Genomic DNA, 26,220 nt, shown 5'->3' with positions numbered 1-26,220 from the left:
GAAATTCTTCGGGAAAGGTTTGGATGTTTGTTTGCCAGGATGCAAGTTTCACATTGAGGGAGTTTATCTCCTCATTTGAATTTCAATCCATGAACAATATTTTTAACAGAAGTTTGTGTAAATCTGATTCATTCAAATGAACATACCTTTGGTGAAGTTTATCGAACTCACTCAATTGAGTGTTGTTTTCGACTGTTGATGCCGCTTCCCCTTTTTGAGTCTGTGATGCGTTGAAAAATTTAATTTAAATCTTCCGTCAAGTTTTACGCCAAACATTTATTCATTTTGGACATTTAAATCTTTATACAATTTTCTCTAAACTTTGAAATTAAAGTTTCCGAAGTTTCCAAATAAATCTTTAGGAAATTTTCAGGAAATTTTCGGTGCTGTGGGGGTGGGCCCATAACCTGTTGGTTATAACAACGTTTATTAACCGATTTATTAATTAAATACAAATAAAGTTGAATATTAAATAGACCGTTGTCGACGAGCGTACATTCAGTAGCGTGTGTAGACAGAAACTATAACTGTGTGTGTGTTAGTGTGAATAACTTGTGTACTTGAACTAAAGGTGTCTCTAATAATGCGTGTTGCATAATTTGAATGTCTGATAATTACAACAAATTCAGTTCTTGATACCAATCAACGCGGGAAGAAAAACTGCATTTAGTTGTTTTATAAACAATTATAAATGTTAATTAATGACTACAAAAAATAATATTTAAAAATGAAAACACATATGCAATTTTGTAGGGAATTTATTTAAATAATTAATTTCTTTCAAAATTCATTAAGCAAACAATTCTTCTCAATTTTTTCATCAGAATTGTATTTACGTAAAATTATTTACTTACTTTGAAAAATTTCAATCACAAACTGCAAACTGTTTTTATCGTGCGAAAAATAAATAATTTATTACCATATACCAAAATAAATCAATTTCGTAACACAAAAAATGTATTTCAAACAACTTTTCACCATCACAAAATACTTTGTTGACACGATAAAGTAAAAAAAAACTTCCTAATATATGTTAATAAAACGAAAATCCGCAAATAACTCAAAATTTTAAATTAATATTATTTTGTTTTTTGAAAGTTTAAAATAGAGTGGAATAATTAGTTTTATCTACATTTATCTATTTTACTAAATTTTATTGTTCATTAAAGGGCATAAACTTTTGCCATTTCCTTCAGTTTACTTTTGTTAATTTTCCCAGATGGTGTTTTAGGTAGTATATCCAAAAATTTTATTCCACCACGTAGTCTTTTAGTATCACCAAGAATTGAGGTCATTTTTAAAAGTTCCTCTTCTGATATCTGCAATGTAAAGAAATTTTAAGAAGGAAGAGCTGTGAATGTAATAAATTGAAATTAATAAATACATCAAATTTTTATAATTGTTCAACAATAATAACCTTAAAATGCATAGAACCCCAAGTAGCACGATATATAAACCAGATGTCACGGTGATATCACCGGGGAATGTCACCGTGACATCAGGAAAATGTCAAAATGTCCGCATTACGGTGATATCACCGTGATATCATGTTGATATTTTAGGGATTTAAAATTTTTTAAAAATTATTATTTTTTTTATTTATTATTATTTCTTAAATTATTAAAAATTTTAAATCCCTGTAAAATATCAACATGATATCACGGTGATATGACTGTGATATCACCTTGATGTCACCATGATATCACCTCGATGTCACCGTTAGATATCACCGTAAGGCGGACATTTTGACATTTTCATGATGTCACGGTGACATTCTCCGGTGATATCACCGTGACATTTGGTTGATATATCGTGCTACTTGGGACCCACATAGCACCATATTTTGCAGGAAGCTAACAGATAACTAACAGTGTTAAGTTCGGAAATTTTGACGGTTAGTTTCCCGTTAGCTTCCCTGTAGATCTATATGTCCCCCGCTATTAACTTATCCGTGATAGCTTCCAAAAAGTTATCGTAGTAAGTTTTCTAAAAGAGTGCAAAGAAATGTTTGTGAAATATTGAATTGTTATTTAACAAGAAGTTTGCTTATTAAGTTTCTTTAAAACTATTTCCGGTAAGTATTCTAAAGATTTTAATGAAAATTTCCATGTAATTAAAAAAGAAAGATTCTATTGAATTTCATTCAGTACAATTTAAAAAAAAATATTTATTTCTACACCTGTGCTTCTGATATCTGGCTGAAAAAAAAAATCTTCCACACACTCTACAACTTTATATTATCGACTTTTGAGTCGATAAGTTGGATCACTTGTCTATCAGTTAGTTGTAGAGTGTGTGGAAGATTTTTTTTTTCAGCCAGATATCTGTAGTGTAGTGGTTAGGGTCTCTAGCTAGCGCGCGGCGAATGTAGGTTCAATCCCCAGCACCCCATAATTTGTTTTCAAAAGTTCTTGCTCAACAAGCATGCAGTGCTTGATTCAATGTGAATCAAAGCAGAGCAACAATGTTTATATATTATTTATTTTATTTTTAATCCTAGATAGTAAATTTTTTTATTGACAATAATAATAATAATAATAATAATAATAATAATAATAATAATAATAATAAAAATAATAATAATAATAATAAAGATCTATCTATCTATCTATCTATTACTATTATTAATATTAATAATAATATTAATACTTCTTAAATATTATTTTTGTATCTTTTACAAATATTTTCGTCCAACCTTTTCTGAAAATTTAATTTAACTTTTTAGGAAATGTTCGTCACAAAAATTGACTGAATATTTAAATTACATTTTCACTCAACTTTCGGTATAAATTTTTAATAAATATTTAATTTAAATTTTTATTCAACTTTTACGCCAAACATTTCACGAAACTTTAATTTAAATCTTCACTCAATTTTCGCGTCGAAAATTTCTGGAAAATTTAATTTAAATCTTCCGTTAGTTATCTGTTAGCTTCCTGCAAAATATGGTGCTATGTGGGGACTTATTGATTTTAATAATTATACTATTAATTTCATAATTTTTTTATACATTTTAGACAGAATTTCAATTTCAACCTCGTGTTAAAATAAAATATGTGTGCTGTTTGCAACATCAATTTTTAAACTGAACTGCAAACACTATCGACTCCTTACAATAAGTTTGCAAAATGAGCAGAGCAAAAACAAAAACAATTATACGAGCACTTTATTATTTTAAATTGATAGATATATAATTCAATATTATTTCATACGACTCTCAAAATTTTCTAAATCTGTCATTTTATTTAAACTATTGTATCCTTCTTTTTTGATGAAATACATCTCAGCAGATAATCGCTTATTTAGATATAGTTTATTTTACAATTATTAAATTGTAATAAAAAATGTTAAACATAGAAGATAATTATTTGTTAAAATAACGAATAAAAATTAATTAAAATAGTAACTATTAAAAAAAATCTGTTATTTTTAATGAAGTATGAGAAGTAATATTACAATATTTAAATTAATTTTATATTTGTTCTTTAATAAATAATTATTTTCCACATTTAAATTTTTTCGTTACAATTTGCATTATTTGCAAAATTTACATGTATTACATTTTTTTTAGTGACATATACATAAATGCATTAATAAAGGTTCACATTGTGAACAGTCATTTTCTTTACATGATTTTTTATATAAAAGAATTTTAATTTACCAGAATTCTTATTCAATCAAATTTTAACTGATTCAAATTTTTCAATGACACATTCAAATTCACCGAATTTTTATTTGTACGAAGTTTTAATTGATAGAATCTTCATTTGTACGAAATTACAAATGGCCGAACAAACAATCGATAGAAAGATTTTGGCGCAATTTTTAAAATTGATCAATTAGAAATTATCAAGAAATTCGTGATTGGCCAATTTTAAAAATTGCGCCAAAATCTTTCTTTCGATTGTTTGTTCGACCATTTGTAATTTCGGAAAAATTCAAATTCGGTGAATTGGATTTTCTGTCATTTCAAAATTTGATTGAATGAGAATTCTGTAAAATTAAAATTCTCTTAAATAAAAAGTCATGTAAATTGAATGACTATAAAATAAAAATTCTGCTAAACAAAAATTTGGTAGCTACAAATTTTTTTAATTAAAAATTAGTATAAAAAGAAATTCTGTCATATGGTAATTCAAAATATGAAAATTCGTTTAAAAACTAATTATTTCTAATAAAATTATTTAAAATGAAAATTTTAATTAATGATTTTTAGGAGATAATCAATACACATTATTATATTATTAATAATAATAATATTAAAGTACCTTAAAATTGTTTAATGTTGAAATAAATGCAAGTGGATGTTCATCATCTGTTGAATGAGGAACTGGTACCACTGCAGCTTCCAATACTTTCGGATGTTTTATAAGAATACTTTCAATTTCAATTGGAGAAATATGGTGACCTCTGTACTTGATTACTTCTTTTAACCTTTCAACAATAAAGATATTTCCTTCCTCATCGTAAAATCCCATGTCTCCAGTGTGAAGCCAACCTATATTGGACGTATTTTACTATTCAAAAGATTATGGTAATAGAGATACTTAAATTCTCATGAATATAAAAAAATGCTGTAGAAATAATTTGTTATTATTACCATCTTTATCAATTGCTTCTTCTGTAGCTTTTGGGTTATTAAAATAGTGTTTCATCATATGCTCTTGTTTAAGATAAATTTCACCTTTTTCATTTGGGCCTAGAATTCTGTTAGTATTCACATCAATTATTTTCAATTCTAAATCGAAACATACTATACCACAAGAATCATGATTATTGTGACCCTTATTTTGTATAGTAGCAATTGTTCCTAGTTCAGTCATACCTAGAATGAGTTGAGTCTTATAGTAAATTAGTGGGTTGAAAATATTGCAAGCAAAAATTGATTAGAATATTTTCATTAATTAATATAAAAGCGTTAATTAATAGCAACGAAACCCTTTTTTAGGGTTTTTATTGGATTTTTTAAATCCTCATATTGAATTTCTGAAATTGTATGTTACACCTATTGACCTATTTACCTATTGATTTTACTGATTTAAATTTTGGAATTAAAACTTTGATTTTGCAACCCAAAAATTTTAGGAAGTGTAAATTTTATACATACCGTATCCTTGAAGTACTTCTCCATTTTTCAAAAGACTATTAACTTTTTTTGTAATTTGAGGTTGAACTTTTGCACCTCCTGTAGCTATTTCTTCTACTGTTGATAAGTCATATTTCTCCAACAAACCTGATTTATACATATCGTTAATAATTCCAGTTCCCAAAAACAGCCACTGAATCTAAATATAATAAAATGATATAAAAAACTTTTATTTTTGTGATAATCACTGATTATTTCTATCGAAAGTCGACTCTCGATAATTTGAATTTCAAGGGGCACCGAAAATAGTTCAAGTAATCGAGAGTTTTAATTATCGAATGTTTTAATTATGGAGAGGAAGTTTGAGAAAATTCAAATTAATGACAGTTTGGATTGCTTAAATGCACTTAAACGTGCTTCATCTAGAAAATTTTCTATTGACACAAAAAGTCTGAAAAAAATATTAAATAACATTTTAAAGAAATTCAAAAGTTTAAATTGACTAACTTTAATTTATAGAGCGTCCTGAGCTGACAGAAATTCAAATTATCGAAAGTTTGGTATTACTGACTTCAAATTATAGAGCTTCCAAGGACAAATTAGCTTAAACACGATTTTTAATTATCGAGTGTACCTAAACCCATTGGTTTTTTTCAAATTATCGAGAGTTTTTCAAGGGACCGACATCCAACTTCAAATTACCGAAAAATTCAACTTATCGAATGTTTAATTATCGAGAGTCGACTGTATTAAGATAGGTTAATAATAAAAACGATGATATTTGGAAAAATAGATGATAATAAACTGTCTCCAACGTTTTGAAATCAAAATGATTTCCTCTTTCGGGTGTCTAATAATAAAACAAAAATAATTACAAAAAAAACAACAATATGAAAAATAAAAATAATAAATAAAGATAACAAAAAATTAAAAAATAATTGATTAAACTAAACATAAAATAAATTTAAAAATTTGACAAAAATACAAAGAAATAAAAAAACGAAACACATAATATACAGAAAAAAAGTAAATGAAAATAATAAAATAAAAATACCAAATTATTACCAAAACAAGATGAATATAAAAATTCAATAAATCATTCTCACAATCGTCATGATATAAGAACTGTCATAGAATAAACATCCAAAAAGACACCCATACATATATTGGAGAAATAGTATATGGAGTCAGAAAACAAAAAATTCAAATAAACTTTTAATTACAAAATAATAAATAAAAATTCAAACAAACTGCTGCCGTGCTGATGAAGAAAGTCCGTACTTGCATTTAGAGTGTTTTCGAGATATTTAAAGAAACGCGTTTTTAACTAGCATAATTAATATATAAAAGTTATTAAAATAATTACAACGGTACTTAACTAATTTTGGCATGCTCTATTTAATGGCGCAAAAAAAATTTCAAAATTTTCATTTTTTATAAACAAAATGTCGATTACTGCCAAAAATTAATTTTAAAATCCTGAAAATACTGTCACAGAGTCCGTAAGTGCTCCTACGGCTCGATGACGTCACGACCATAGAGTCCGTACTTGCAGCCTATTACGTATATTCTATCTTGTGACTATGGAAAAAAGTATTAGGCTTTTATATTTTTTACAATTTTTGATTGTTGTTATTTAAAAAAGTACAGAAGTGTAATAAATAATAATTTACAAATAAATTAATAATAGTTTTTCTTTAATTTCTTAATTATTATTAATTTATTGAACTGAAAGAAATTCAGAAAATATTAGACAAAATAAAATTCAATTGTCACTGAAATATAATATTTAATTATAAACAAATATATTATTATCAGTCATTTTGTTGAATTTATCAAATTATTTTAAATGATGTTGATTTTTTATTTTAATAATGGTTGTTTATAGTTGTTAATGTTATATTATTATTATTATTATTATTATTAAATTAATTAAAATTAGTATTTTCATTTAAATGTTTATTTATTTTAGATTAATAATAAATAATTAAATTACTTAAGTTAATGTAATGTTATTTGTAGAAATGCAAGTACGGACTTTTTCCATCAGGAAAGTTGGTCCTTTATCGCCAGAAATACTTGAGGCAAAGAGTCCGTACTTGCTCTTACGGCCCATGGCATCAGTATTTCTAGTCAAGTCAGACCACATTTACTGGCAGTACTTGCCCTTGCGGACTCTGCTTCCAGTAAAGTTCGTAAATACGTCATCATTTTCGAGCAGTAATAGCACTTACCGACTATTTTTGCTTGCAAGTACGGACTCTGTCAAAATGATTTCGCGAAATCACTGTAATTAAACACTAATTAATTAACATTAATAAAAAATATTACTACAGCTAGATTCCTTTTTTCATAACGAATCCAGTGATATAAAAAACTCATTTTCGATAAAAATGTCGATTACTGACTTTCTTCATCAGCACGGCAGAACTAGTATAAAATAATGTACTAAATAGTTTAAATTACAAATTAAAATTAATATATAAAATATAAGTAAAAATAATAAAAAATATACCACAAGAATAATCCATTTCTTAAAAATCAACAAAATTATTTAGTTAGATAATTTTAAAACAGATATTTCAAATCGAAAGTGAACACAAAGTTTAATTTTGTTTCATAAAATTGTAGTAATAATATTGATTTCAAAGGATTTCAAACAGAAAGATATGAAAATGATTCTCAACCAATCAAATCGAAGGGGAAATAGAATTTCCGTGTCATGGACCTAATTTAATGATTTCTTGAAATAAACAAATAAAACCTTATATTTTTGGGTTGCTTGACAAACTTCTTCAGGTGTTGGATTATTCATAATAACTGCTGGAAAGATATTTGACAAACTGCGCAAGGTGCAAAAAGTACCGGATATCCAATATAATGATGAAGTATGCATCATGATGCATGTTTTTCTTTTTTCAAATCTACAATTGAATCTGTACATGTTGTAATGTATAGCTCGATATGTGTGTTGTACACCTTTAGGCAAACCAGTACTTCCGGATGAGAACAATATTAAGGCATTATCGTCATGTTTTACTGGATAGCACTGAAAATTCTCAACCTCTTTTGCACTTCCTTCTTTAATAATATCATTAAAGGAATTAAGTCCTGGAACTTTGCCAAAAACGACAATTTTCGTATTTACATTCTCTTGTTTAGCAACTTCTTTAAGCATTTTTGCTGATTTTTCATTAGCAAATATAACTTTTGGTTTTGTAAGATTTAAGAAATATTTAGCCGTTTCTGAAAATAATATTTATCTCTCATAAATAAAATTTAAATCATTGTAATAATTTATTTAAATAATTCTGATGAACATTTTAAAATTCTTTCTTCATGGATGTTGCAGTTTTTTTTTGCACATTTTTTTCCAATTTTCTATTTATTTATACTAAAAATTTATTATCCAAATTTAAACCTGCCCAAGTGAAAAAATTAACGTTACTAACGTTACTAATGTTACTGACATTACTAATGTTACTAACGTTAGTACCTATAAAAAAATTAAGAGTTTCTAAAATATATTTTCACAGAAACTTTGCCACTACTTTCCCATTACCACTTTCACTTCCACTTAAACTTTTTATAATTTTCATTCCCATTTCCACTTATTCTTTTTCTAATTCTCATTCGTACTTCCATTCTCACTTCTACTCTTTCTAATTCTCATTCCCACTTCACTTCCACTTTTTCTAATTTTCATTCCCATTTCCACTTCCACTTTTTTATATTCATTGCCACTTCCACTTTTTCTAATTTTTATTCTCATTCCTATTTCCACTTCCAGGTTTTTATATTCATTGACACTACCACTTTTTCTAATTCTCATTCACACTTTCACTTCCACTTGTTCCAATTTTCATTCCCATTTCATCTTTTACTTTTTTATTTTCATTACAACTTTTTTATATTTTCACTCCCACTTCCATTCCTAATTTTTTAAATTTTCATTATCACTTTCACTTTTTCTAATTTCCATCCATGGTAATTAAAAAAAGTGGAAATGGTTGTGTAAATGGAAATTAGAAAGAGTTTTAGTCGAAATGGTAACAGCTAATGAAAATTAGAAGTGGAAAAAATGGAGTAGAAGTGGAAATGAAAATTAGAAAAAGGGAAGTGGGAATAAAAATTAGAAAAAGTGCAAGTGGTAATGAAAATAAAAAAGTGGAAGTGGAAATGAGAATTAGAAAGAGTGTAAGTGGGAATGGAAGTGCGAATGAGAATTAGAAAAAGTGAAAGTGGAAACGGTAATGAAAATAAAAAAGTGGAAGTGATAATAGAAATGAAAATTATAAAAAGTGCGGGTATGAACATTATATACTTCCTGGTGGTCGATTTTCGACAAGTTTCTGCAAAAATACAATTTAGAAACATTTTCTTTATTTTTTTATATGTACTAACGTTAGTAACATCAGTAACGTTAGTAATGTTAATTTTTCTACCTGGGTGTAACACCCTCTTAGAAATGATGTTCAAAATTATTGCCAGTTTTAATTAAAAAATAAAAAAATTATTGTTAATTTTCCAGTTAACAGAAATTGTAATTCTTTTGTGTATATTATACTTTACAATTTATCAGAAATTTAAATTATTTATCCAAAAAGTTTATAAAATAGAACCCTTAAATAAAATCCATTAATAAAGTATGTAATCAACAGACTATAAACAATTATAAGTTAATTAGTACGGAGTAGCATAAAGATGAGTATAATTTAAAATAAATAAAAAAAGCAGAAAATCATTAGTGCAAGAGCGATTATAGCGTAAATCAATCTCTCTTATTTCACATTCATAATTTTTTTTACATTTTGAATCGATATGAAATAAAAAACACAAGATGAAATTAAATCATTTTTTAAAATGGAATGAATAAAATGGAAATTGAAAAAGGAACAGAAGCAACGAAGACGGCCGCTTGCGGCCGTCGGCGGCGCTAGTATTAAATAATAAACAATGTTTTTGCAGAGTATAAAACATTCCTACACGCTTTCAGCTGTTTCGCAACCGCGCATGCGTTACCAGAGAAGGAAAGACAGTAGGCCGATAAAACCGCTGTCTCTCTCTAAAACGACTATCGCTCCTTTTGCTCGCTTGCGTACTCTATTCTTATATCTCTATGGTTTCAATATCCTGTAGGGAGCCCAGTGGGATCCTGCATAGGATTCTTAACAGGATCGCTCTGGGAACCTTTAAGGATCCTATGTAGGAACCTCTAGGGATTCTTTAATAGTTATAGGGATAGTTTACATACACATACTGGATTATTCTGGACTCATTTTGGATTGTTTTTTGATGTAACTAAAATAAAATTGTTGCGGGCTAATTGCGGATTTACTTCATATCAATTTCGGACTATTCCGGACTGATCTCAGATTAATCTTTTCATTCAGACTGATTGCTGACTAATACAGATCATTTTCAGATTGTTTTCGTACAATTTATGGACTAATCCGAACTGATCTGTCTGTATTTAATTTGAAATTAGACCGAAATTTTAATCAGGGATATACGTCTTAAGGATGTCCTAAAGACAATTCATATTTTCGTTCCCACAGGGTAGATTTCTAAATAAATTTAGTTACCAGCTGACCAATCGTGGAACCAAGGATTGAGATTAGCTCCGATGAAAAATATTCCACAAAAAGGGGCCCAAGTTCGAATGTGATTATGAGAGCAGATTGTTACTATATCACCAGGTTTAATTCCTTGCTTTTTAAGCCATAAAGCACAACGAATACTGGCATCCGTCAATTTTTCATATGTCCACATTTCTCCAGTTTGTGCATCGATCTATAATTACAAGACATACTAAAGTAAATAAAAAAAAACCGCTGCCAAGTTGAAGTATTAACTTTTTCGGTTCATTTCATGAACACTTTGCTTTCTTATGAACATTTTTTGTGACCAATATTTATGGTAATTAACTTATTAAGTATTATAACAATTTTACAAAGATGTTAAGTTATATTTTTTGGGTCATATTTCCTAAAGTTTTATATGAAATGCATTCATACTTCACAGAAAACTTTTTTAGATTAATAAACATTGTCTCAGGAAGTTCTTTTAAGGGGACTTTCTGGTTTAGAATTTCAAAAAAATCGATTTTTTTTTTTGCTTAAAAATGTTCCACAGTGTCATAGAATTACTGTCCCAAAACGTTTTTTAAAAAATATGTACAAAAACAAAAGTTATAACACTATTTATGACGGTATGTATTTCAACAACAATCTACAGTTATCTTATTTACATATTTGGTGTTCCTCTTTTATTGATATTAGCTTGAAACATGTTACTCGAGGGTTTTTGGGGTCGCTGCTTACGAATTTGATGTCAGTTTTTGAAAATACAAAATGGCGGATCCAATATGGCGGACGAAAAAATAAAAATTCAACCGGATTTGCTTAAAACTTGTTACTCGGGGGTTTTTGGGGTCGCAAGTTTTAAGCAAATCCGGTTGAATTTTTATTTTTTCGTCCGCCATATTGGATCCGCCATTTTGAATTTTCAAAAACGGACATCAAATTCGTAATCAGCGACCCCGAAAACAGCTGGATACGAAGTTCTGTTGTAATAAAAAGTTGTTTGATATTCATGACTCAATGAATTATGTTATGAAAACCTTGAACGCGTTTTTCTCGAAAACTCATTTTTCAAACTGGTACAGAGCTTTTCTCGAAATCTACCGAACCGATTTTGAAATCCCAAAAATTTTTCAAATCTTTATTTAAAAAACTGGTGCCTAAACCTCTAAAAACTCATATTTCTACCCCCTGTGTTTTTATATGGAGGTAAATTGACCCAAAAACACGGCGTTTTTGCGAGTTTTTGAGAAAAATGTACATAAAAAATAAAAAAACCTTTAAAAAAAATCGTTTTTGAGGTTTAGGCCCCAGAATAAATCCTTATGAAGAGATTCCCGTTTGGAACTTGAATTTATGTATTACAGGTTGCCCGGAATCTAACGTACCAAAAAAAGGTATCTTTTGGAAGACGCCACCTACAGCTATGAAATTGAACTAAATACACTCAAACATATTTTTTAAATTTTCTCTACGCAATGTGCTACAATGTCCAAAAATAGTTTTTACAATTTCTTTAATACTGTTCTTACAATAAAAGTTTTAAAACCTTCCTTTTTTGTCAATTCTAAACCAGAAAGTCCCCTTAATTTAAAAGTTTCCTGCATACTTTTTGTCGCTGAAGTTGAGAAACCATAAATTCTCAAACGCCTCAAGTTTTATTAAAAAATAATTAAACAATTAACTTTTTTTAAATTTGTAATAATTTTGTCGGCTTTTGTGGACCTAAATATATACGTAAGTATAACAAATTTCACTTAATTTCGTAAAGATTTGTTTAAGATAGGACAATTTATGTTTTAAATTTCAATGAAATTGAGAAAAATAAAAATTCAGTTTTTCTTCATTATTGGGTACAAAAATATTTCAAAGACAGAAAAAAATTTTCAACTTCCCTGGTGGATCTCGCAAACCGAATGCTAACCGAATTCGGTTGACATTCGGTTTGAAGTCAAAAATCTCAAAAAGTCAGTAAAATATGGTGAAAACAATGATTATAATATGTAATAAAATGGATATCCAAAGTGTTAATTATGTGTGCTTACCTGATGCCGATTTAAAAGTTTAAAAGCCAGTTTTAAACAGTATTTTAAAAAACACTGAAATTGTCGAAAAAGGTAAGATTTTATTATATTTAAATATTTAAATTGTCTATTTATTAATAAAGTGACTTTAATTAGTGTTTACCACACAGCACAATATCTTGCTGTAAGCTTCCCTTGAGTTTAAACATAAGATTCGTTAGCTTACAGCGTAAACTTCAGGTGAGGTTAAGGTGAGCTGCAAATGTCCTATCTACCGTAAGCTGCAGTGTAAGATTGTAATCAGCTTTCAGTTAAGCTTACTATAACCTTACTGTGAGCTTCCCGTAAACTTTCTGTAATCTTCGTCTATGTAAGCTTACATTATTAATAAATGTTAATAAATAAATTAAACAATTATTCATGCGCAATAGTTTATTATAGCTTTTTATAGTATATCCTACATCACAATATATATTATCATCTGGTGTGAAAAATAGTTAAATATTAATAAATAACTAGCAACTTTGTCGTCCGCAAGCGGCCGACTACGTTGCTAGTGTGCATTAACCATATTTTTTATTCTTTTATTTTCAAAAAAATTTAATATTAGAAATGTAAAAAAAATTTCTTTATATTAGATCTACCACCCAAGTAGCAAGGAATATTGCTCGAATGTCAAGCTGATATCAAGCGGCAATATTTTAGTGACATTCAGGCGATATCATAATGTCCTTTTCACGGGGACATTCCTCGGTGATGTATCTATATGATCTATGTGACGGCCTTTCACACAAAAAATGTAACGCATTACAAAACTTACATTCTACATTTATTAAACCTAAATAATTCTGTGGAACTTTACTTTCATTGAAATCTTTAAAAGACATTATTGCAACTCCTGCAGTTTTTTTATTCCAATTATTGTTTTTACATGCCAAATTCTTTTCTTGACGCACTTTCTTTTCATCTTCCGTTTCCGTAGAAAATTTTTTCTTCTTACATGACAAATTATTTTCTTGACGCACTTTCTTTTCATCTTGAGTTTCCATTGATATTTTGCTTTTCCTACATGCCAAATTTTTATTCTTGCGTATTTTCTTTTCATCTTCAGTTTTTATAGATAATTTCTTTTTTTTTGCATGTCAAATTTTTTTTTGCGCTCTTTCTTTTTTATATCTGTTTTACTACGATTACGTTTTCTCAATCTCTCATTCTCCTGTCTTATTATTTTCTACTCATATGTAACTTCGCGCCTTGCCTCCCTTTTTCTTCCCTTCTCTTTAATTGCTCGAATTATCTTTTTATCATTTTCTTTACTCAGAAAATTCTTCATTTTTAAATATTCATGTGGTGAAATTTTGTTCACATTATTATCAGTTGTACAAATTATTTTCTTTTCACTAGTGTCATTTAGAGAATGTTTAATTTTTAAATATTGTGTTAATAGAACTCTGTTAATATTATTACTGTGCAAAGTATTAAAAACAGAACAAGAGTTTAAAATATAATTTTTATGTTCCTAAGTTCAATTTATGAAAAGACGGTTCTAATTATTCTCTATTATCGAATTCCCATTGTGAGACGTTCTTACTGCCAGAAAATGATTTAAGCGATTATTTTCAAACATTGACTTAAAATGGTTTCTCATTTTGTTATTATCAGTTTCATAATTTATACGGTTTGGCATTACGTTAAATAATACAGATGTTGCAAATGCTATTGCATATACTCCACACTAAACACTACCAAAAAGTTGTTGATTAACAGCTTCAAAAACTACTGTTGGTTTAAAAGGGAACAATCTAATTAAACATTTTATTTGATGCACATTTAAACACCCCTCATTAAGGCTATCAAAAATATAAAGCCTTACTCTATCGTAATAAACATAAATTCAGTGACCATAATTGTTATTACCGCTAAAAAGTATTTGAATATGTTTATCACCTTCTCTAATTGGGACAATAAAATCAAGCATTTGTACATACAAAGTACTTTGCACATTGAAAAATAAATTGGAATCTTTTCTTAATAATTCTTCAAATTTGTACATATGCATGTAATTTAACAATTTATTTCTATTTTCAATAATTTTTAAATCTTTATCACTTAAAATAACATACTCTTTTATGTTGGCCATAGTATACTTCGTTTAATTTTATTTTTGATTGATGAAAATCTAAATATCTTTAACCCTTTTGCTCACTCTCTCTAATATAACCAATTTTGTCTTTAATTCAATACAACCAATTTTACCTTTTATTAAAAATAAGCAATTTTTCCTTTAATTCAATACAATTAATTTTACCTTTTACTAAATATAACCAATTTTTCCTTTAATCCAATATAACCAATTTTGCCTTTTATCCAATAAAACTACCAAATATCCAAAAGAATGAGAGAACTATGAGTAACTATGAATCAGTAACTACTGATCAGCAAATAAGTGCAAAAAGGACACTCTTATATGAGTAATCAGTAGTTCATTACAAATAACATATATACGTATTTATACCTGTATTAAAACCCCGGAACAAATACCACAAAAAAACCAACCATTGGACAATAGAACCTTTGTTAATGGGGATTAACTCTGAGGACCCAGGTAATAATTTCTTTTTTCACATTTATTATATAGAAAAATAAAGATGTACCAACCCTTGGCCAATAGAACCTTTGTTAATGAAGATTAACTCTGAGTACATAATGAAATGTACAGTAGGTTTACATTGACATCGGCACGTCCGACGTCTCGAAATTTTTTCCGTGTATTATCACAAGGAAATATAAAGATAAAAGTCAAAAACTGAAGAGGTAATGTATATCTTTCTTTCTCACATCAAGGAATATAACATATAATTTTCATTTAATATTGCATTTCTCTATCTAGAGGATTCAAAATAACATAAGAATATCTTCGCCTAAAAATCTTACTCTTCTTTCTTTCTGTTTTCAAAATAAAAAAAATATGTATATACCAGTATTAGACTCTCAGAACAATTACCACAAACAATACCTATCCTTGGACAATAGAGCCTTTATTAATGAAGATTAATTCTGAGGGGACAGGTAATAATTTTTATATTTTTTTATTAAAATTTTCTGGGGCTCTAATACAGGTAGGGGAGAGTGATAAACAGTGGGACAGTTTAAACAGTAAGTCACTTTAATTTTCTGAAAAACTGCTAAAGAAACTCGACCAAAATTTAAATGTAAACCATGTTTAAGACAACACACTATCTATACGCAAGCGCATTTATACTTACACAGCGACTAAAAATGTGATTTTTTATGCTAAAAAAATTAAAAAATTCAAAATTTATAATTATTACAATTATTGTTCGGCAAAATTTGAAAAATAACACTTGATAAGAGAACGACTATTCAAATTTTCCTCCAAATTGTTTTTATGTTATGACGAAATTATGACGTATGATCAGCAGTACTGTAAACGTAAAAAAAAAATAATAACAATTTTTTATATGAAACTTGGCATCGTATTATAAAAATGTAAAATATTATTAAAATATAAGTGTTTTGCAACATTTGTTAACGTTATTTAATGCAAAACATATATATTTATAATGTATGAAGCAGAATATTATTATTGAAACAAATATTCATTATTTAATAATAGGTGTCCCACTGTTTAACACAAACCTTGAAAACAAGAAAAATGTATCAAGTTCCAAAAACTTGAAATTTTTCTATTTAATCACAATATAATTTAAATAGAATATATGCATTATGTGGAAAAGAGTTCAAACTTTATGGTAATACCAAAAAGTGGACAAAAATATATAAAATTGAAAAAAAGTGATCTTATGCCATTTTGAATTGTCTAGATAGAGAAACGCAATGTTAAACGAAGAAGTACTTATGTTATATTCCTTGGTGTAAGAAAGAAAGGTATGCGTTACCTTTTTAGTTTTAGACTTTCTTTATAGTTTTTTCACGTGATAAAGGGAGAAAGAAATTATTACCTGGGTCCTCAGAGTTATTAATTAATCCTCTTTAAAAGATTGCAGGTCAAGCGAACCCTCATTTGCAAAATAAAGATATATCTTTCTCTCTCCATAACTTGTTCTTTTCTCTATCACCGAAAACCCAGCAGGGGTCCGGACGGAATGAATGAATGAATGAATGAATACCAAGATTATTATAGTTAATATTTATTAGTATATTAATTAACAGTTGTGTAAGCTTAAAGTATGTTTACATGTGGCTTACAGTAATCTTACATGTAAGCTTACATTAAGACTACACGAAGCTTGCAGTAAGTTTACGGGAAGCTTACAGTAAGGTTATAGTAAGCTTAACTGTAAGCTGAATACAATCTTACACTGCAACTTACGGTAAATAGGACATTTGCAGCTCACCTTAACCTCACCTGAAGTTTACGCTGTAAGCTAACGAATCTTAGGTTTAAACTCAAGAGAAGCTTTCAGCAAGATATTGTTCTGTGTGGGTAATAATAAAAATAAGGTTTTATATATAATTATATAAGTTTGTAGAAACTTATGAATTTTGTTTATAAAACCCTTTTTTATTATTAAACACTAATTAAAATCACTTTATTAATAAATATACAATTTAATTTTTCAAATATAATAAAATCTTACCTTTACTAATTTCAGTGTTTTTCATAAAAAAAAATGAAATTTCACTCACTTTTAAATTGAAAAGTGAGCATTTTTACACTTTACACATTATTAGTAAAACTAGCAACTTTGTCGTCCGCAAGCGGCCGACTACGTTGCTAGTGTGCATTAACCATATTTTTTATTCATTTTTTTTCAAAAAAATTTAATATTAGAAATGTAAAAAAAAATTTCTCTATATTGGATCTACCACCCAAGTAGCACGGAATATTGCTTGAATGTCAGGCTGATATCAACAGGGAATATTTTTGTGACACTCAGGCGATATCATAATGTCCTTTTCACGGGGACATTCCTCCGTGATGTATCTATGTTACGGTCTTTCACACAAAAAATGTAACGCGTTACAAAACTTACATTCTAAATTTATTAAACCTAAATAATTCTGTGGTACTTTACTTTCATCTAAATCTTCAAAAGACATTATTGCAACTCCTGCACTTTTTTTATTCCGATTATCGTTTTTACATGTCAAATTCTTTTCTTCACACATTCTTTTCATCTTCCGTTGCCGTAGAAAATTTTTTCTTCTTACATGACAAATTATTTTCTTGACGCACTTTCTTTTCATCTTGAGTCTCCATTGATATTTTTCTTTTCCTACATGCCAAATTTTTATCCTTGCGTATTTTCTTTCCATCTTCAGTTTTTATAGATAATTTCTTTTTTTTGCCTGTCAATTTTTTTTGCGCTCTTTCTTTTTTATTTCTGTTTTATTACGATTACGTTTTCTCAAACTCTCATTCTCCTGTCTTATTATTTACTGCTCATATGTAACTTCGCGCCTTGTCTTCCTTTTTCTTCCCTTCTCTTTAATTGCTCGATTTATCTTTTTATCATTTTCGTTTGTTATTATCAGTTTCATAATTTACACGGTTTGGCATTACGTTAAATAATATAGATGTTGCAAATGCTATTGCATGTACTCCACACTCAACACTACCAAAAGGTTGTTGATCAACAGCTTCAAAAACTACTGTTGGTTTAAAAGGTAACAATCTAATTAAATATTTTATTTGCTGCACATTTAAACACCCCTTATTAAGGCTATCAAAAATATAAAGCCTTACTCTATAGTAATAGACATAAATTCAGTGACCATAATTGTTATTACGGCTAAAAAGTATTTAAATATGTTTATCACCGTTTCTAATTGGGACAATAAAATCAAGCATTTGTACATACAAAGCACTTTGCATATTAAAAAAAGAATTGGAATCTTTTCTTAATAAATCTTCAAATTTGTACATATGCATGTAATTTAACAATTTATTTCTATTTTCAATAATTTTTAAATCTTTATCACTTAAAATAATATACTCTTTTATGTTGGCCATATTATACTTCGTTTAATTTTATTTTTGATTCATGAAAATCTAAATAACTTTAACCGTTTTGCTCACTTTCTCTAATATAACCAATTTTGCCTTTTATTCAATATAACCAATTTTTTCTTTAATTCAATACAACTAATTTTACCTTTTCCTAATTATAACTAATTTTTCCTTTAATTCAATATAACCAATTTTTACTTTAATCCAATATAATTAATTTTGCCTTTTATCCAATAAAACTACCAAATATCCAAAAAAATGAGAGAACTATGAGTAACTATGAATCAGTAACTACTGATCAGCCAATAAGTGCAAAAAGGACACTCTTATATGAGTAATCAGTAGTTCATTATAAATAACATATATACGTATTTATACGTGTATTAAAACCCCGGAACAAATACCACAAAAGAACCAACCATTGGACAATATAACCTTTGTTAATGAGGATTAACTCTGAGGACCCAGGTAATAATTTCTTTTTTCACATTTATTATATAGAAAAATAAAGATGTACCAACCCTTGGCCAATAGAACCTTTGTTAATGAAGATTAACTCGGAGTACATAATGAAATGTAATAAAAAATTATAAAAATTTAAAATATTATTAAATTATGAGTGTTTTGAAACATTTGTTAACGTTATTTAATGCAAAACATATATTTTTACAAAGTATGAAGTAGAATATTATTATTGAAACAATTATTCATTATTTAATAATTAATAATAGGTGTCCCACTGTTTAACACAAACCTTAAAAACAAGAAAAATGTATCAAGTTCCAAAAACTTGAAATTTTATGGTAGTACCAAAAAGTGTCCAAAAATATATAAAATTGACATATTAATATCTCTTTGAAAAAAATTGTCCCACTGTTTGTCACTCTCCCCTACATACATATATACATACACTACCGTCCGAAATTGTGCGAACTCTGCTTTTTCAACAACTATAAAACTGTTCAAATCTTCAAAAATATTAAATCTAAAATTTTTTCCTCTTTATTTTATTAAAGCTAATAAAATCCTGAAAGAAATGACACCTTGACAAAGAGAATATGTTAATTTTTCAAATAGATATCTAAGAAAAACCCAATTTTCAATGTTTTTACAATTTTTTTTATTTCTCTGGCAAAAATTAATATTTTTAAACGTTCTTAGGCTCATTGAAATCGTATTTTGTTATGCAATTCAAATTGTATAAAACAATTCATGTACACATTCTTCGCTAGCGTATGCAAACCCTGAAAGTTGGCTCAGAAAATGTCAAAAAATTGTGATTAATATTTATATGACAAAAAATGATCAGTAAAATGTATAAATCTTAAATTTACTTACATAAATCAGAGAAGTTTAGAATGATATATTTACTTGATTTTTAAACATTATATTTTATTATAGAATTAAATTTAAATTTTTTGACATTTTATGAGCCAACTTTCACGGTTTGCATACGCTAGGGAAGAATGTGTACATGAATTGTTTTATATAATTTGAATTGCATAACAAAATACGATTTCAATGAGCCTAAGAACGTTTAAAAATATTAATTTTTGCCAGAGAAATAAAAAAAATAGTAAAAACATTGAAAATTGGGTTTTTCTTAGATATCTAATTGAAAAATTAACATATTCTCTTTGTCAAGGTGTCATTTCTTTCAGAATTTTATTAGCTTTAATAAAATAAAGAGGAAAAAATTTTAGTTTTAATATTTTTGAAGATTTGAACAGTTTTATAGTTGTTGAAAAAGCAGAGTTCGCACAATTTCGGACGGTAGTGTATAAATGAATATTTTTTTATTTTTAAAACAAAAATGGAAGAAGATTAAGATTTTAGACGATGATGTTCTTATGACATTTTCAATCGTCTAGATAGAGAAACGCAATGTTAAACAAAGAAGTACTTATGTTATATTTCTTGGTGTAAGAAAGAAAGGTATGCGTTACCTATTCAGTTTTACACTTTCTTTATAGCTTTTTCACGTGATAAAGGGAGAAAGAAATAATTACCTGGGTCCTCAGAGTTATTAATTAATCCTTCTTAACAGATTGCAGGTCAAGCGAACCCTCATTTGCAAAATAAAGATATATCTTTCTCTCTCCATAAATTGTTCTTTTCTCTGTCACCGAAAACCCAGCAGGGGTCCGGACGGAATGAATGAATGAATGAATGAATGAATGAATACCAAGATTATTATAGTTAACTAGCAACTTTGTCGTCCGCAAGCGGCCGACTACGTTGCTAGTGTGCATTAACCATATTTTTTATTCACTTTTTTTTAAAAAAATTTAATATTAGAAATGTAAAAAAAATTTCTTTATATTGGATCTACCACCCAAGTAGCAAGGAATATTGCTCGAATGTCAAGCTGATATCAAGCGGCAATATTTTTGTGACATTCAGGCGATATCATAATGTCCTCTTCACGGGGACATTCCTAGGTGATGTATCTATGTGACGGTCTTTCACGCAAAAAATGTAACGCATTACAAAACTTACATTCTACATTTATTAAACCTAAATAATTCTGTGGAACTTTACTTTCATTGAAATCTTTAAAAAACATTATTTCAACTCCTGCAGTTTTTTTATTCCAATTATCGTTTTTACATGCCAAATTCTTTTCTTGACGCACTTTCTTTTCATCTTCCGTTTCCGTAGAAAATTTTTTCATCTTACATGACAAATTATTTTTTTGACGCACTTTCTTTTCATCTTGAGTTTCCATTGATATTTTGCTTTTCCTTCATGCCAAATTTTTATCCTTGCGTATTTTATTTTCATCTTCAGTTTTTATAGATAATTTCTTTTTTTTGCATGTCAAATTTTTTTTTGCGCTCTTTCTTTTTTATATCTGTTTTATTACGATTACGTTTTCTCAATCTCTCATTCTCCTGTCTTATTATTTTCTACTCATATGTAACTTCGCGCCTTGCCTCCCTTTTTCTTCCCTTCTCTTTAATTGCTCGAATTATCTTTTTATCATTTTCTTTACTCAGAAAATTCTTCATTTTTAAATATTCATGTGGTGAAATTTTGTTCACATTATTATCAGTTGTACAAATTATTTTCTTTTCACTAGTATCATTTAGAGAATGTTTAATTTTTAAATATTGTGTTAATAGAACTCTGTTAATATTATTACTGTGCAAAGTATTAAAAACAGAACAAGAGTTTAAAATATAGTTTTTATGTTCCTAAGTTCAATTTATGAAAAGACGGTTCTAATTATTCTCTATTATCGAATTCCTATTGTGAGACGTTCTTACTGCCAGAAAATAATTTAAGCGATTATTTTCAAACATTGACTTAAAATGGTTTCTCATTTTGTTATTATCAGTTTCATAATTTATACGGTTTGGCATTACGTTAAATAATACAGATGTTGCAAATGCTATTGCATATACTCCACACTAAACACTACCAAAAAGTTGTTGATTAACAGCTTCAAAAACTACTGTTGGTTTAAAAGGGAACAATCTAATTAAACATTTTATTTGATGCACATTTAAACACCCCTCATTAAGGCTATCAAAAATATAAAGCCTTACTCTATCGTAATAAACATAAATTCAGTGACCATAATTGTTATTACCGCTAAAAAGTATTTTAATATGTTTATCACCTTCTCTAATTGGGACAATAAAATCAAGCATTTGTACATACAAAGTACTTTGCACATTGAAAAATGAATTGGAATCTTTTCTTAATAATTCTTCAAATTTGTACATATGCATGTAATTTAACAATTTATTTCTATTTTCAATAATTTTTAAATCTTTATCACTTAAAATAACATACTCTTTTATGTTGGCCATAGTATACTTCGTTTAATTTTATTTTTGATTCATGAAAATCTAAATATCTTTAACCCTTTTGCTCACTCTCTCTAATATAACCAATTTTGTCTTTAACTCAATACAACCAATTTTACCTTTTATTAAAAATAAGCAATTTTTCCTTTAATTCAATACAATTAATTTTACCTTTTACTAAATATAACCAATTTTGCCTTTAATCCAATATAACCAATTTTGCCTTTTATCCAATAAATCTACCAAATATCCAAAAGAATAAGAGAACTATGAGTAACTATGAATCAGTAACTACTGATCAGCCAATAAGTGCAAAAAGGACACTCTTATATGAGTAATCAGTAGTTCATTACAAATAACATATATACGTATTTATACCTGTATTAAAACCCCTGAACAAATACCACAAAAAAACCAACCATTAGACAATAGAACCTTTGTTAATGGGGATTAACTCTGAGGACCCAGGTAATAATTTCTTTTTTCACATTTATTATATAGAAAAATAAAGATGTACCAACCCTTGGCCAATAGAACCTTTGTTAATGAAGATTAACTCTCGAAATTTTTTCCGTGTATTATCACAAGGAAATATAAAGATAAAAGTAAAAAACTGAAGAGGTAATGTATATCTTTCTTTCTCACATCAAGGAATATAACATATAATTTTCATTTAATAATGCATTTCTCTATCTAGAGGATTCAAAATAACATAAGAATATCTTCGCCTAAAAATCTTACTCTTCTTTCTTTCTGTTTTCAAAATAAAAAAAATATGTATATACCAGTATTAGACTCTCAGAACAATTACCACAAACAATACCAATTCTTGGACAATAGAGCCTTTGTTAATGAAGATTAATTCTGAGGGGCCAGGTAATAATTTTTAAATTTTTTTATTAAAATTTTCTGGGGCTCTAATACAGGTAGGGGAGAGTGATAAACAGTGGGACAGTTTAAACAGTAGGTCACTTTAATTTTCTGAAAAACTGCTAAAGAAATTCGACCAAAATTTAAATGTAAACCATGTTTATGACAACACACTATCTATACGCAAGCGCATTTATACTTACACAGGGACTAAAAATGTGATTTTTTATGCTAAAAAACATTAAAAAATTCAAAATTTATAATTATTACAATTATTGTTCGGCAAAATTTGAAAAATAACACTTGATAAGAGAACGACTATTCAAATTTTCCTCCAAATTGTTTTTATGTTATGACGAAATTATGACGTATAATCAGCAGTACTGTAAACGTAAAAAAAAATAATAACAATTTTTTATATGAAACTTGGCATCGTATTATAAAAATGTAAAATATTATTAAAATATAAGTGTTTTGCAACATTTGTTAACGTTATTTAATGCAAAACATATATATTTATAATGTATGAAGCAGAATATTATTATTGAAACAAATATTCATTATTTAATAATAGGTGTCCCACTGTTTAACACAAACCTTGAAAACAAGAAAAATGTATCAAGTTCCAAAAACTTGAAATTTTTCTATTTAATCACAATATAATTTAAATAGAATATATGCATTATGTGGAAAAGAGTTCAAACTTTATGGTAATACCAAAAAGTGGACAAAAATATATAAAATTGAAAAAAAGTGATCTTATGCCATTTTGAATTGTCTAGATAGAGAAACGCAATGTTAAACGAAGAAGTACTTATGTTATATTCCTTGGTGTAAGAAAGAAAGGTATGCGATACCTTTTTAGTTTTAGACTTTCTTTATAGTTTTTTAACTTGATAAAGGGAAAAAGAAATTATTACCTGGGTCCTCAGAGTTATTAATTAATCCTCTTTAAAAGATTGCAGGTCAAGCGAACCCTCATTTACAAAATAAAGGTATATCTTTCTCTCTCCATAACTTGTTCTTTTCTCTGTCACCGAAAACCCAGCAGGGGTCCGGACGGAATGAATGAATGAATGAATGAATACCAAGATTATTATAGTTAATTATTGTCTAATTTATCAAAAATATTGCACAAATTAACACTTTGGATATCTATTTATAACTTACAGTAATTGTTTTTACCATATTTTTATTAATTTGTTGAGATTTTTGACCTCAAAACGAATGTCAACCGAATTCGGTCTGTTTAACAAATATTCTAAGAACATTTCATTTTCCGAAAACTTTTGGAAAATATAAAACATTTTCAGAACATTATGTGAACAAACATTAACTTTTTAAAAACGTTATAAGAACGTTATATTGGAACATAGAACGTTTTGTGTCCACTCGGGTGTTACGTGCAGCTTAGAACGGGTTAATTGGCTATAATTGGTTTCTATCCAGTTTTTCTAAAAATAGAAATTATTCTGATGTTCATTGTCGCTTGATTGTATTTCTATTAATTTGGATGATTTTATATTTTATAAGTAATTAGTAATTTAACTATGTTGTTGCTATGTTATTAATTTTTTTGTCATAATTATTATTGATTTTATTATTATTTTAGATTAATTACAAATTCCATTTTCGAATTTACAATTGATATTATTTATTATTTTCAAATAATTAAAAAAAAAAGGAGAAACATTACAAAGCAGTTTTGATTGTTTTTACTTGATTATTAGTTCAATGACTTGCAATATGTACACATTGATAGCCAACACAAAAATAAATTAAGGTATTACGCCTCTTATTCCCGAAAGACAAAATATAGATAATGTTGCATATTTATTGTTTGATTAAAAAACAATTTACAAGCTATTAATAAATTGATTTCCTATTATAGGTTAAAGATTTATCTAAGCATTTATCGTTAGATAAAATCTTATTGAAATCTTTTTTTATACACATTTTTGTTTTAAATAAATTAATGTTTCATTACTTGTCCAATAAAATCTGGATTGTTTTTTAAATTTTCCAACAATACTTCATTTAGACGAACATCAGGTGCCAGCGGAGGTAGCTTTTGACCTTTGATGACATTGTTTTCAATTACAAATAGTGAGTTTTCCTAAAAAAATTATTGTTATTACTATAATAATAATTGTTATTATTAGTATTATTTATAAATAATTTGACTTTTCTCTGTACAGTGGAGGAAGAATGACCAATATTAAATAAATAATAATCATTGTCAGGCAAAGTATTTTATATAGTTTAAATAAATAAAAAAAAAAAGTATCTTGTCTTAAACGCGATAAAAAATGATTTACCATAATGTATTATACAATCGAAAAAGATTAATCTGAATATTATATGGTAGACCTTATTAGAAATTTTGTGATTTGATAAGAGGTGACCTAACGTAACCCAAGGACAATTTAAATACTACTCATTTGTTTTGTTGTACGAAATACAATTTTAATTAAACATAATTCGATTTAGAAATTTTATGCTTTAAAAAAAGAATTAAATAATAAAAATTATAAAATAATTAATAACAAAATATGTGATTCAAAGTTAATCTTGTAAACATTTGTATTTAATTGTTGATTTCATGTAAATACTCTACACGAAAAATTCAAATTACTATTAGTATAATGTTCTGTCAAAAATTTAAAATACCTTTGAAGCCATGTCACTTAATTTAATATTAACACATTATATTTTCACGGTTTAAATCTCTACGGAAACACTGAAGATCTCGATCCGTAAAGAGGATTTATAGTAGCGATATTACCCCACTTTTTATATTGAATAATTTTATAGTCTGCGGAAAATTGTTCTTCCGTTCATTTACTTA

General features: G+C 27.4%; 1 protein-coding gene across 1 annotated transcript; it reads right to left on the bottom strand.

Annotated features, from left to right (window-relative positions):
• Positions 1-939: 939 nt before the first annotated feature.
• On the bottom strand, positions 940-26,201 carry LOC127288262 (luciferin 4-monooxygenase-like). Its single transcript, XM_051315616.1, has 8 exons — positions 26,043-26,201; positions 25,360-25,488; positions 10,672-10,879; positions 7,851-8,332; positions 5,108-5,285; positions 4,601-4,825; positions 4,269-4,498; positions 940-1,319 (listed from the first exon to the last, which is right to left on the bottom strand). The coding sequence occupies exons 1-8, from the start codon at positions 26,052-26,054 to the stop codon at positions 1,164-1,166; spliced, it is 1,620 nt and encodes a 539-aa protein (XP_051171573.1). The 5' UTR covers positions 26,055-26,201; the 3' UTR covers positions 940-1,163.
• Positions 26,202-26,220: the final 19 nt, after the last annotated feature.

Source organism: Leptopilina boulardi, unplaced genomic scaffold, assembly GCF_019393585.1.
Source record: "Leptopilina boulardi isolate dan_hultmark-lab unplaced genomic scaffold, ZJU_Lbou_2.1 LbouV2_382, whole genome shotgun sequence".
Taxonomy (NCBI): Eukaryota; Metazoa; Arthropoda; class Insecta; order Hymenoptera; family Figitidae; genus Leptopilina; species Leptopilina boulardi.
Note: the sequence above shows the minus strand (reverse complement) of the source record. Positions and strands in the feature narration are given on the sequence as shown.